Source organism: Monodelphis domestica, chromosome 2 (assembly GCF_027887165.1).
Source record: "Monodelphis domestica isolate mMonDom1 chromosome 2, mMonDom1.pri, whole genome shotgun sequence".
Taxonomy (NCBI): Eukaryota; Metazoa; Chordata; class Mammalia; order Didelphimorphia; family Didelphidae; genus Monodelphis; species Monodelphis domestica.
The window spans coordinates 44,261,143-44,274,652 of record NC_077228.1 but is presented as its reverse complement, the minus strand read 5'-3'; the positions used below and the strand labels follow the sequence as shown (position 1 = coordinate 44,274,652).

General features: G+C 35.4%; 1 protein-coding gene across 2 annotated transcripts in view; it reads right to left on the bottom strand.

Annotated features, from left to right (window-relative positions):
* COL24A1 (collagen type XXIV alpha 1 chain) overlaps positions 1-13,510 on the bottom strand; it is a 399,913-nt gene that overhangs the window by 168,676 nt on the left and 217,727 nt on the right. For both annotated transcript variants that reach the window (XM_007480591.3, XM_056815400.1), the window contains 3 exons: positions 10,200-10,253; positions 8,938-8,982; positions 6,326-6,379 (listed from right to left, as the gene is read on the bottom strand). In XM_007480591.3, the coding sequence (XP_007480653.1) occupies positions 6,326-6,379; positions 8,938-8,982; positions 10,200-10,253 (153 nt within the window). The remainder of the gene's footprint in view (positions 1-6,325; positions 6,380-8,937; positions 8,983-10,199; positions 10,254-13,510) is intronic.

Sequence of the window (13,510 nt, the reverse complement as noted above, 5' to 3'; positions counted from 1 at the left end):
ACTCACCCATAAAACGTAGACGAATAGCAGAATGGATTAGAATCCAAAACCCTACCATATGTTGTCTTCAAGAAACACACATGAGGCGGGTTGACACCCACAAGGTCAGAATTAAAGGATGGAGTAAGACCTTCTGGGCTTCAACTGATAGAAAGAAGGCAGGAGTGGCAATCATGATATCTGATAAAGCCAATGCAAAAATAGACCTGATCAAAAGGGATAGGGAAGGTAATTATATTTTGTTAAAAGGGACTATAGACAATGAGGAAATATCATTAATCAATATGTATGCACCAAATAATATAGCACCCAAATTTCTAATGGAGAAACTAGGAGAATTGAAGGAAGAAATAGACAATAAAACCATACTAGTGGGAGACTTAAACCAACCATTATCAAATTTAGATAAATCAAATCAAAAAATAAATAAGAAAGAGGTAAAAGAAGTGAATGAAATCTTAGAAAAATTAGAATTAATAGACATATGGAGAAAAATAAATAGGGATAAAAAGGAATACACCTTCTTCTCAGCACCACATGGCACATTCACAAAAATTGACCATACATTAGGTCACAGAAACATAGCACACAAATGCAGAAAAGCAGAAATAATGAATGCAGCCTTCTCAGATCACAAGGCAATAAAAATAATGATTAGTAATGGTACATGGAAAACCAAATCTAAAACCAATTGGAAATTAAACAATATGATACTCCAAAACCGTTTAGTTAAAGAAGAAATCATAGAAACAATTAATAATTTCATCGAGGAAAATGACAATGGCGAAACATCCTTTCAAACCTTTTGGGATGCAGCCAAAGCGGTAATCAGAGGTAAATTCATATCCCTGAATGCTTATATTAACAAACAAGGGAGAGCAGAGATCAATCAATTGGAAATGCAAATGAAAAAACTGGAAAGCGATCAAATTAAAAACCCCCAGCAGAAAACCAAATTAGAAATCCTAAAAATTAAGGGAGAAATTAATAAAATCGAAAGTGATAGAACTATTGATTTAATAAATGAGACAAGAAGCTGGTACTTTGAAAAAACAAACAAAATAGACAAGGTACTGGTCAATCTAGTTAAAAAAAGGAAGGAAGAAAAGCAAATTCACAGCATTAAAGATGAAAAGGGGGACAGCACCTCCAATGAGGAGGAAATTAAGGCAATCATTAGAAATTACTTTGCCCAATTATATGGCAATAAATACACCAATTTAGGAGAAATGGATGAATATATACAAAAATACAAACTGCCTAGACTAACAGAAGAGGAAATAGAATTCCTAAATAATCCCATATCAGAAATTGAAATCCAACAAGCCATCAAAGAACTTCCTAAGAAAAAGTCCCCAGGGCCTGATGGATTCACCTGTGAATTCTATCAAACATTCAGAGAACAGTTAATCCCAATACTATACAAACTATTTGACATAATAAGCAAAGAGGGAGTTCTACCAAACTCCTTTTACGACACAAACATGGTACTGATTCCAAAACCAGGCAGGTCAAAAACAGAGAAAGAAAACTATAGGCCAATCTCCCTAATGAATATAGATGCAAAAATCTTAAATAGGATACTAGCAAAAAGACTCCAGCAAGTGATCAGAAGGATCATTCACCATGATCAAGTAGGATTCATACCAGGGATGCAGGGCTGTTTCAACATTAGGAAAACCATCCACATAATTGACCACATCAACAAGCAAACTAGCAAGAATCACATGATTATTTCAATAGATGCAGAAAAAGCCTTTGATAAAATACAACACCCATTCCTATTAAAAACACTAGAAAGCATAGGAATAGAAGGGTCATTCCTAAAAATAATAAACAGTATATATCTAAAACCAACAGCTAATATCATCTGCAATGGGGATAAACTAGATGCATTCCCAATAAGATCAGGAGTGAAACAAGGATGCCCATTATCACCTCTACTATTTGACATTGTACTAGAAACACTAGCAGTAGCAATTAGAGAAGATAAAGGAATTGAAGGCATCAAAATAGGCAAGGAGGAGACCAAGTTATCACTCTTTGCGGATGACATGATGGTCTACTTAAAGAATCCTAGAGATTCAACCAAAAAGCTAATTGAAATAATCAACAACTTTAGCAAAGTTGCAGGATACAAAATAAACCCACATAAATCATCAGCTTTTCTATATATCTCCAACACAGCTCAGCAGCAAGAACTAGAAAGAGAAATCCCATTCAAAATCACCTTAGACAAAATAAAATACCTAGGAATCTACCTCCCAAGACAAACACAGGAACTATATGAACACAACTACAAAACACTCGCCACACAACTAAAACTAGACTTGAACAAATGGAAAAACATTAGCTGCTCATGGATAGGACGAGCCAATATAATAAAAATGACCATCCTACCCAAACTTATTTATCTATTTAGTGCCATACCCATTGAACTACCAAAATACTTCTTCACTGATTTAGAAAAAAACATAACAAAGTTCATTTGGAAGAACAAAAGATCAAGGATATCCAGGGAAATAATGAAAAAAAACACATATGATGGGGGCCTTGCAGTCCCTGACCTAAAACTATATTACAAAGCAGCAGTCATCAAAACAATTTGGTACTGGCTAAGAAACAGAAAGGAAGATCAGTGGAATAGACTGGGGGAAAGCGACCTCAGCAAGACAGTATACGATAAACCCAAAGATCCCAGCTTTTGGGACAAAAATCCACTATTCGATAAAAACTGCTGGGAAAATTGGAAGACAGTGTGGGAGAGACTAGGAATAGATCAACACCTCACACCCTACACCAAGATAAATTCAAAATGGGTGAGTGACTTAAACATAAAGAAGGAAACCATAAGTAAATTGGGTAAACACAGAATAGTATACATGTCAGACCTTTGGGAGGGGAAAGGCTTTAAAACCAAGCAAGATATAGAAAGAATCACAAAATGTAAAATAAATAATTTTGACTACATCAAACTAAAAAGCTTTTGTACAAACAAAACCAATATAACTAAAATCAGAAGGGAAACAACAAATTGGGAAAAAATCTTCATAGAAACCTCTGACAAAGGTTTAATTACTCATATTTATAAAGAGCTAAATCAATTGTACACAAAATCAAGCCATTCTCCAATTGATAAATGGGCAAGGGAAATGGATAGGCAGTTCTCAGATAAAGAAATCAAAACTATTAACAAGCACATGAAGAAGTGTTCTACATCTCTTATAATCAGAGAGATGCAAATCAAAACAACTCTGAGGTATCACCTCACACCTAGCAGATTGGCTAACATAACAGCAAAGGAAAGTAATGAATGCTGGAGGGGATGTGGCAAAATAGGGACATTAATTCATTGCTGGTGGAGCTGTGAACTGATCCAACCATTCTGGAGGGCAATTTGGAACTATGCCCAAAGGGTGCTAAAAGAATATCTACCCTTTGACCCAGCCATAGCACTGCTGGGTCTGTACCCCAAAGAGATAATGGACACAAAGACTTGTACAAAAATATTCATAGCTGCGCTCTTTGTGGTGGCCCAAAACTGGAAAATGAGGGGATGCCCATCAATTGGGGAATGGCTGAACAAACTGTGGTATATGTTGGTGATGGAGTACTATTGTGCTAAAAGGAATAATAAAGTGGAGAAGTTCCATGGAGACTGGAACAACCTCCAGGAAGTGATGCAGAGCGAGAGGAGCAGAACCAGGAGAACATTGTACACAGAGACTAATACACTGTGGTATAATCGAACGTAATGGACTTCTCCATTAGTGGCGGTGTAATGTCCCTGAACAACTTGCAGGGACCCAGGAGAAAAAAACACCATTCATAAGCAAAGGATAAACTACGGGAGTGGAAACACCGAGAAAAAGCAACTGCCTGAATACAGAGGTTGAGGGGACATGACAGAGGATAGACTCTAAATGAACACTCTAATGCAAATACTATCAACAAAGCAATGGGTTCAAATCAAGAAAACATCTAATGCCCAGTGGACTTACGCGTCGGCTATGGGGGATGGGGGGGGGGAGGAAAAGAAAATGATCTATGTCTTTAACGAATAAAGCTTGGAAATGATCAAATAAAATATATTTAAAAAAAAAAAAGGAAACCTCCAATGAATTTGATTTGCCAGTTTAAAAAATACTTTTTAGAGTACTGAAAGAAATAATGGATATAATTTTTAAGCCCTTTTCTTCTATCTTAGATCAATACTAACTATTGGTTCAAAGGCAGAACAACTGCACTCATCTCTGTCTGAGTAACATGTCTAAGATAGAAGAGTGATAGGGGCTAGGCAACTGGGATTAAGTGACTTGATCAGGGTCATACAGCTAGGAAGTATGTAAATCCAGATGTGAATCCAGTACTTCCCACCTTCAGGCATGGTGTTCTCTCCACTAAGCCACCTAGTTGCTCCTATACTTATTGACATATATCTATTTTCACGAGATGTTTGCTAAAATCTCCGACACTATCCTTGTTGACAAAGTGGTGATATGTGGACTAGAAAAGAGTAGAAACTGGTAGGTTAAAATTTTTAAAATTAGTTTGTGGAATGTGGTAATGGCATAATTCTTTACCAGTGAATATATACCATTAGTCAAGGCTAATATTTTGACATTGATTTTACAATGATCTTGGAGTCATTTTTTGACAGTTCACTCTGTCAACCAATCAACTGTCATGTCTTGTCCATTCTTCTTCGTTATACCTCTTGCATCTGTCCCCTTTTCTCTACTCACACTTAACCATCCTGGTTCAAGCCAGCATCCCCACTTACCAGGAGAATGGAAATATCTAGATATAAGTCTGCTTCCCTTAATCTCTCTCTCTTCTTCATTCCATCCTCCAAATGACTATCAAAGTCAAATTCCTAAAGCACAAGTCTGTCTGTCACATCCTTCCTCTTACCTATCCTTTGCCTCCAGGATCAAATACAAATTCTTTTGAAGCTCTTCATAAGCGGGCTCCAATCCTCTGTGATACATTGTCCTTTCCTCCTAGCACTCTACAGTCCAGCCAGACTAGCTGACTTGTCCATCACACACAGCATTCTATTTCTTTCTGCCTTGGAATGGAAACTCGACAACAATTCTAAGACAGCAAGTACGGGTTTAAAAAAATAAAAAATAGTAATAGTAGTAGTTGTAATAGTAGTCATATAGAATCAAAGGAAGGAAAGAACAGCTGTGAACCTGGCATGTAGAAGGCATTAAAAATGCTAGCTATTGGGGGCAGCTGGGTAGCTCAGTGTGTTGAGAGCTAGACCTAGAGACGAGAGGTCCTAGGTTCAAATCTGACCTCAGACACTTCCCAGTTGTGTGACCCTGGGCAAGTCACTTGACCCCCATTGCCTAGCCCTTACCACTCTTCTGCCTTGGAGCCAATACACAGTATTGACTCCAAGATGGAAGGTAAGGGTTTTTAAAAAAAATGCTAGCTATTATCACCATTGTTATTAATTAGTAGTAGTAGAAATAGTATATACTTCTTGAATTATATTTTTAATGCTATTTCTTGCATACATACCATTGTTGACAAAATAAATACTACAGCTTATGTATTCACACCAACTGTCTCCTCTCTGGGACATACATCTGCCATTTTGTTTGCTTAGAGATTATGGTGCTCCATTATTATAGCCATAGAGCATTCTGGAGCAATTATTTATCCTTTTAAAAATGAGTTTCGAAAGATTTATTTCTAAATACAACTGCACACATTTGTTATAGGATTTGTTATCTGGGTCTAAAATCTTGGTAAAATTCTAAATCAGGTTGACAGAAAATACTCAAAAACTCTGCATGCCCAGACCAGGTGCATATTCTTCTTCTAAAATTCTCCATAGGAAGTCCCCAAGGGGCTTGAAGACTTCTTTCCTTCCTCCAGACATCATAAAGGTACCAGTGGAGTTTTTTGACTGTCCACCTATCATCCTGGATCTCTATGGAGATTAATTTCCACTTTAATATGAATCTAGCAGACTAATGGAGCTTAGTTGCTGGCAGGTGCTACCAAGAGGAAATGGCCTCAAATATAGACTTAGTAACTCATTGTATTTACAGCTCAATGACAGGTCTAACTGTTTGGAGAGGGTCACTACCAGTTTGTTCAAAGAATGTTTTTTAGACACAATTCTTGAAGAAGAATGGGTTTGCAATCTATGTCAGTGGAGCCAGTAGCCATTCCAGTAAAATTAAAGATCTTTCAGATATTGAAGCATTTTAAGGTCACTCTAATTTCTTTCAGGTTTTCATATTTTTGTATATATAATACAAATATGCATGTGTTTATGAATCCACAAATTACAGAAAAATTATACCTTCAAGCCATCTGGTCCAGGTTCACCTGCATATCCTTTTCGACCCGGTTTTCCCTATAGTAAAAAAGAGATATTGTTTCCCAAATTGGCATTATAAATAGTCCCCTCCCCCATTTTAAAAAGTGTGTCTTGAGATTTGTAATGTTTTTATTTCTTTGGGTAGCCAAAACAAATATTTGAGAAATAATCAGTGATTTAATATAATAGCTATCATTCCATAAAATGACTCAAAGATTCTGAATTTAGGGTCCTTGGAATTATTTCATCTAGGAACTTTCAATAAATGCAGGATGATATGGTTTAGAACTAGAGAGAAATGTCTAGGGAATCTAGTTCAACCTTCAATTTTTACAAATGAGAAAACTGAGGATCAGAGAGAAGAAGGGACTTTTGGATGGTAATGTGGTAAGGAAATGGCAAAGCTGGAATGTAAGCCCACTTCCTCTGACACAAAAACCAATAACCTTTACTGAATTGAGACCATGTATCCTGAGACGTCTCTTTGCCCCTATTTCCCATCATGCATGGTCTATATTCTCTTTGCCTTTACTACGATTTCTGAGAGGCTGCTAGAGGGAGCTATAGTGCATAGAGTAACAGACATAGAGTTAGGAAAGATTCATTTTCCTAAGTTCAAATATGGCTTCAGATACTTAACATATGTGTGACCTTGGGCAAGTCACTTAACTTTTTTTTTTGTTTGCCTCAGTTTTCTCAACTGTAAAAATGAAAAAAACTCTCTAGTATCTTTGCCAAGAAAACCCCAAATGGGGTCACAGAGTCCGACATGACTGAAATGGCTCAGCATCTCTGAAATAGAGTTGGCCCTTCTACTTGCCAATCTAACCTCTCTACTTTAATTCAACTCAACACATTTTTATTAATTGCCTAATATATGCAAGACACTGGGCTAAGCACAATGGACAGAAAGATGCAAAGTAAACATTTTATTTACATATTTATAGATATATATTATTTATGTTATTGTGAATATATTTTTATCATTATAAATAAAATATAAATATAAATAAATTTATTCATTTATGCATTTACATATATATAAATTTTTTAAATAAATATTTATTTATATATCTGCTTCCCTTGTCCTTCACCTCCACATTTGACCACAAGCTCCTAGAAAGCAGGGACTGTGTCATTGTTTATATCTGTATCTCCTGTGCTTAGCACAATGTCTTATATAAAGTAGTAGCTAAATAATAACAACACCTTTATGTAATTTTTATGGCTGTAAAGTGCTTTCCTCATAAGAACTGTTTAAAGGAGGTAGTATAGATATTCTAAGTGCTATTATGTACATTTTAAAGATGAGAAAACTATGGTTCTGAATGGTTATGCGACCATGATCAAATCATCAGAGATGTAATAGGAGCCAAAGTCAGAATTTGAACCTAGGTTCAATGTTCTATCCACTATGCTATATGCTGCCTCTCCATCCATAAATGTATAAATTTAAAGTGGATTGATGGAGATAAATAGCCCATAAGATTTGGGTTAAGGAACCTATCTTGGAGTTTGAATGAAGAGGGTTTGCTTATTTAATCAAAACGAAAATTCCTAACTGGGTACTTCATTTTTTGTTAGGTCATCATGGTCTTACCAGTTATTGTGGCCATTTCTCTCAATAGAAGGGTACCACTGCTCCCTTTATAAGCTAATCAAATTGCTTTGGTAGTTACTCTTTGGAAAGAGACATACATTCTTCCTATCATAGAACGATTCTAGTAGGAACAGTTATCAGTTCATTTTTAATTTGACAGTATGAAGTAAAGCCGAATCCTCACCCCTATATTTTCTAATTTTGAGATCATAAGCCCTCTGAGTCACATAAGACAAAGTTCACCTATTTCTTTTAGGATAATGTGGTCAGTTACCCTATTTTACTAAACCCATTTAGTAGTGATATTTTTAATTTCTCTAAAACAAAAATGTACAAAGCAGTTTGATTTCTTTCAAGTTAGTGGGTTGAAAAGAGATGATCTCTAAAAAGACACATACACTTGGAAAACTACAGTTTGACTCCATATTACAAAGGGAAAATGAGGTGCCTTGAATTTGAGCTCTGATGGATGGCCCTTGAGTCACTATATCTTAATAAAAGTTATTTTAATAAATTTATAGGGGTAAATTTTATATATGAATATATATATATATATATGAAGGGGTAATTATAATAAAGGTGTTTTAAAATCCATTTCTAGAACTTGAAAACACCTGATATATTATACAGGCAAAATTCCTTCAAGAAATGATGGCTAAAAATAAATATTTGTTGTCTTCAATTTTGTTGATGCAGTCAGAAAATCAATTCTCTGGTTATTAGAATGACTTAAGTCTGGCATAATAGAAAATTTAGAGAAACATTAGAGATTACTAGCATAAACAGCTAAAGCTATTAGGGAAATGAGTAAATATTTAATAGGCATAAGTTACAAGCCCCAGTGAATTCAAGTAATTAGTCTCTGCTTTGACTTTTTTAAAAATTGCTTTAGGTTAAAGTATATGGTGGTTATTTTTCTAATAGTGTATAAGATTTGGACTTATCTGGAGAAGCACTTGTAGTTTTCAGAAAATACTATTTATGTGATACCTACTCGTGGACCCAGCTCTCCAAAGGGTCCAACTGGTCCTTCTTCTCCCTAAAAAATATAATAAAGTATTTACAAATCCATGAACTATTGTTTTTTCCCACTTCAGAAAAAAAAATTTAAGTAATTTTTAAATATTGGCCATGTTGACAAACCTATGGCACTTGTACTGGAGGGGGCTGCTCTCCTCCCCCTCTCCACATGCACCTGAGGACATTTTTCTCATCACCTGCCAGCAGCCCAAAGGGAGCTCTTTCTCCCTCCCCTGTCTAGGATAAGGCATGCCCTGTGAGAGTTGCAGTTTGGGTACTTACTTAGTCTCTAAAAGGTTTGCCATCACTGTGATAGGGCAGATAGCTATTTCCTAACATTTTAAGTAATTCTCAAAATTTAAAGTAAAGTTAAAAAAAATTAAAGGACTATTTCCTTAAATTCAAAATTTCTATAATATCATAGGACATTGAAAAACTAGGGCTGGTAATCATTGGTATAATCAATTAATGCATTTTTTTAATCTTTTAAATGAGGAGATTCAACTCGTATACTTACTTAGAAACCTTTTTTATAACCTTAGGGTACCTTCTTTATACATAAAGTTCTTTACCTTATAAATGCTAGCCAAAAACAAATTGTCAAATATCATTCAGTCTCTGATAGTTTACAGTGCCAGTAGTTTGACAATGAATGCATTTCAAATTCTTTGGAAAAGACTTAAAAGGAAGTTAAATCATCTATGTGGAAAAATAAATTTTTGCAAATATTTTACTTCAAAACACCAAGAACCCCAAGTCTAATGCTAAATATTTTATATGCTCTCAAATTATTTATTCCCAAAGAATAAAGCTTTCTTCTCTTTTGGATATTTTTTGTATGACTATGTCTGAACAACCTATACAGAAAGTTATATGCCAATATAATTTATTCTCTTTGATTTGGCTCATGGACATTTCTTTTGCATCAATTAAAAAGAAACCATCTTAATCTGAAAATTATAAGCATGAGATAAATTTTGGAATATTAATGAAATGTTGAATCCAGATTCTGTAGACATGTCATGGAGACATCAATCCCTTAATGAATACAGAACAGAAGAAATTACTGAAGACACCATTTAATACCTGCCAAAATAGAATGGAAACTTGAAATCCTCTATGGCAAAAATGACACATCCCACAGCAGTATTTCCTTTAAGCAAAATTTTAAAGTCCACAAAAAAAGGCAAAAATAAGCAAGAAAAGTTGCTGAGTGGACATTGATTTTTCACATACCTCAGTACCTTTGGGACCAGGAGGTCCTGGAAGCCCCCGATTACCCAGAAGTCCCTGTAACACAAAACAAATATCCACAGTAAGTTTTCAGCATGAAACATCAATCAATAAAACAATTATATTAAACATTTACTGTGTGCAAAAAATGTTGGACACCCAAACACAAAAGTGAAATAGCTATCAGAGGGGGTGACTTATTGGAGAATTGAGCTCTAAATAGAGTAAGATCATAGAACTTAGAGATGGAAGGAAACTGAGTTCATCTAGTCTAACCCCTTCATTTTGTAGGTAAGGAAATTAAGGAAGAGAATAGTTAAATAACATCTCCAAAGTCACACATGGAGTAAATAGCAGAGCCTGTATTTGAACTGAGATACTTTGACTCAAATCTGCCTTGCTGTGTCAGCATTCTCAGATTTAAAGCATATTTTTAAAAAGAGCACAAAGTCTGAATTGCTAAAACTGTTTAGAGGTTTAACAAAATGAAACCTGCATTTTGTTAATTACTTCAGAAAAAGAGATGAATTATTCACTTGACTATTCACTGGTAAATCGATACATTTACCTACTAGCTTTTCCCCATTATATGTTTTGTGCACCATTACAGTGATATTAATACAATTAAGCTTTCATGCATCCATATATAAATTTTTTAAAAGTATAACAGCATTATAAAGTTTGCCTTCTGAAAGGAAGCAGATCCATAGAAGTGGTAAAGCATTGTATCTTATTATAAACTGTTATCATATTTATTCAGCATCATGCCATTTTCTTTATTCAATTTGGTGGCATTGTTGGTCTCCAGGTACTGAACAGACTGAAGTACGTTAATCAAAACTAAAATTCTATGAGTTTTATTCAAGTATACGCCTTGAAAATGACAAGAATTACATCATCGAATTCCATACATGTCCACTAGAGGGCACTCAACCTCATGGGATTTTTTTTTTTTTTTTGCAAATTAATACATAAACTAGAATCAATGAAAAGAGCTAGAAGGAATCTTGCAAATGAGCTATCTACATTTTTAAATTGAGGTCTATAGGAGTTAAATGACTTGATCAAGGTGATATGGCTGAGGTCAATCTCTAACGTCTCTTTTGGCTCTAGGTCCTAAGACTTTAAATCATGGGATTAGATCTAGAGCTCAGGTCTTCTGGTTTCCTATTCTAGGGTCCTTCTCTTAGGCTACACTTCTTTGTGGTGCCTAAGTAGTGGAATGCATAGCTGGTAATGATCCTACTCCAAGAATCTCAGGCTTGTTGATCAATAAGATAATGAGTAAGGGCAGCTAGATGGATCAGTAGATTGAGAGCCAGGCTGAGATGGATCAAATCTGGCTTCAGACAATTCCTAGCTGAGTGACTCTGGATAAGTCACTTAACCCCCATTGTCTAGTCCTTGTCATTCTTCTGCCTTGGAATCAATACTTAGTATTGATTCTAAGCCAGAGATATGGGTTATGGTTTTAAAAAAAAGAAATTAAAAAGATAATGAGTTCAGCATTTTGTAAGCCCGAAGCACTTTTTAAGGGTCAGTGATTGTTATTATTATTATTATTATTAAAACAATTGTGGTCCTTGTGGGGATTATTCTGGGACACAAATGATAAGGCCCCATGTACTAATGTGGACCATGGGCAGTTCATACTCATTGAAGAAGAAAGGATAAAAGTAGCTTCCTTCCACTTGCTTTTTTCTCCCGTCAAACTCTCTTATATATTGCTGTCAAATTAAGCTTCCTAAAACATTCTGTCAAGTTGTGTCATTCCCATATGTAAAAGTATGCAGTTGTTCCCTTTTGTTTACAGGATAAGTTCAGTTTCCTTTAGCTCACTGTTCAAGGTCTTCCACAATCTATTGCAGCTCCCCTTCCCATTTAATCTTATCATACATAAAATACTTTTGCTTCAGATAAATTTACCTACTCACTGTTTCCCAGACTATGGTTTGTGCATCATTATAGTAATATTACTATGATTAAGCTTTCATGTATCCATATATAACTTTTCAAAAAGAATAACAGCATTATCTTCTAGAAGCACAATTTAACTGCTTGTAAGTTATTATTTTAAAGTCTGCTAACATAAACAAATCAACTGTGTGCTTTTAGTGTTGGCTCATCTAAGTTGTAACATCTACTAAATAAATTCTGATGAAATTATCTGGTTTTAAAAAAATTATCCCTTAGAAATGGACATTCCTCATTCATGTAAATACTCAGCAAACCTTTGCTTCCACCAGTAGGTGGTGATGTGGGAGTGTACATCTAGTTGCCTGGTCCCTAATTAAATCTAATCCACCAAGAATTTATTGTGTCATATGTGAAAGATGTTGAGGTTACAAAGATAAAGCAATGGGAGAAAAGCTTCTCTTGTCCTCTAGTAAACCGATAGGCACATACATTATAGTTTAAGATGGAGAGAGAGACAATCCTCAGAAGAAAAACAAACAGGGCTGCTAGAGAAATAGCCCTTTCTCTCTCAGAATGGTAAAACTTGAAAAACTAACACTAGATGCAGAGAGCAAAGTAAAAGGTCTTTTCCTTCCCTAACTCATGACTCATTTGCTAGTTCTCTGACTGTATGAAGCAATATAGGTACTAACTAGGACTTGCTCTTCTCTTTATAGAAAGTTTAGTCCTGAATTTTTAGGAACTTAATATTGTCCAGGAAATTCTCCCTCCTCTCTTAAGAGCTCCTGGAACTCTTGAGGAACTCGACTCCGTCCAAGAAATCTTCCCTCCTCTGCCCAGGAGACGAGGTTTTAGGAATTCTTGCCCCTTTTACAGAGACTGAAGATGAACACTTTCCATGATTCAGCCACATGGATCCTCCTTTCACAGATGTCATTTCTCAAGTGAAAGAGTTAAGTTACTGCCTTTCTAGACCTAGGGCCAAGAACTCAGAGTTCAGGAACTCTTTGGAAGTGAAACATCCAAGAGGGCCACCCTCTGCATCACAACTTTGTCAAAGCTATGAATAAAACTCTTAGTAGGACTCAAGATGTACGCTGATTGTAAGTCGCCCATTGATTCGATGCTCTCAATTATGCTTCCCAGGCTCTTAAATCAAACAGAGTGGGGGTTCTTGACATTTGTGATGTGTTTTTGACCCCTTGCATAGTCTCATGAAGTCTAGGGATTCTTCAGAATAATGTTTTTAAACACATAAAGCAAAATACATCAGATTACCAAGGAAACCAATTATAATGAAACACATTTATCAAGATATTCAAAGGAAAACCAAGTTCATGGGCCCTAGGTTGAGAATTGCTGGTCTGGAAGTATGTTTTTCGACCACTTGAGTCTAT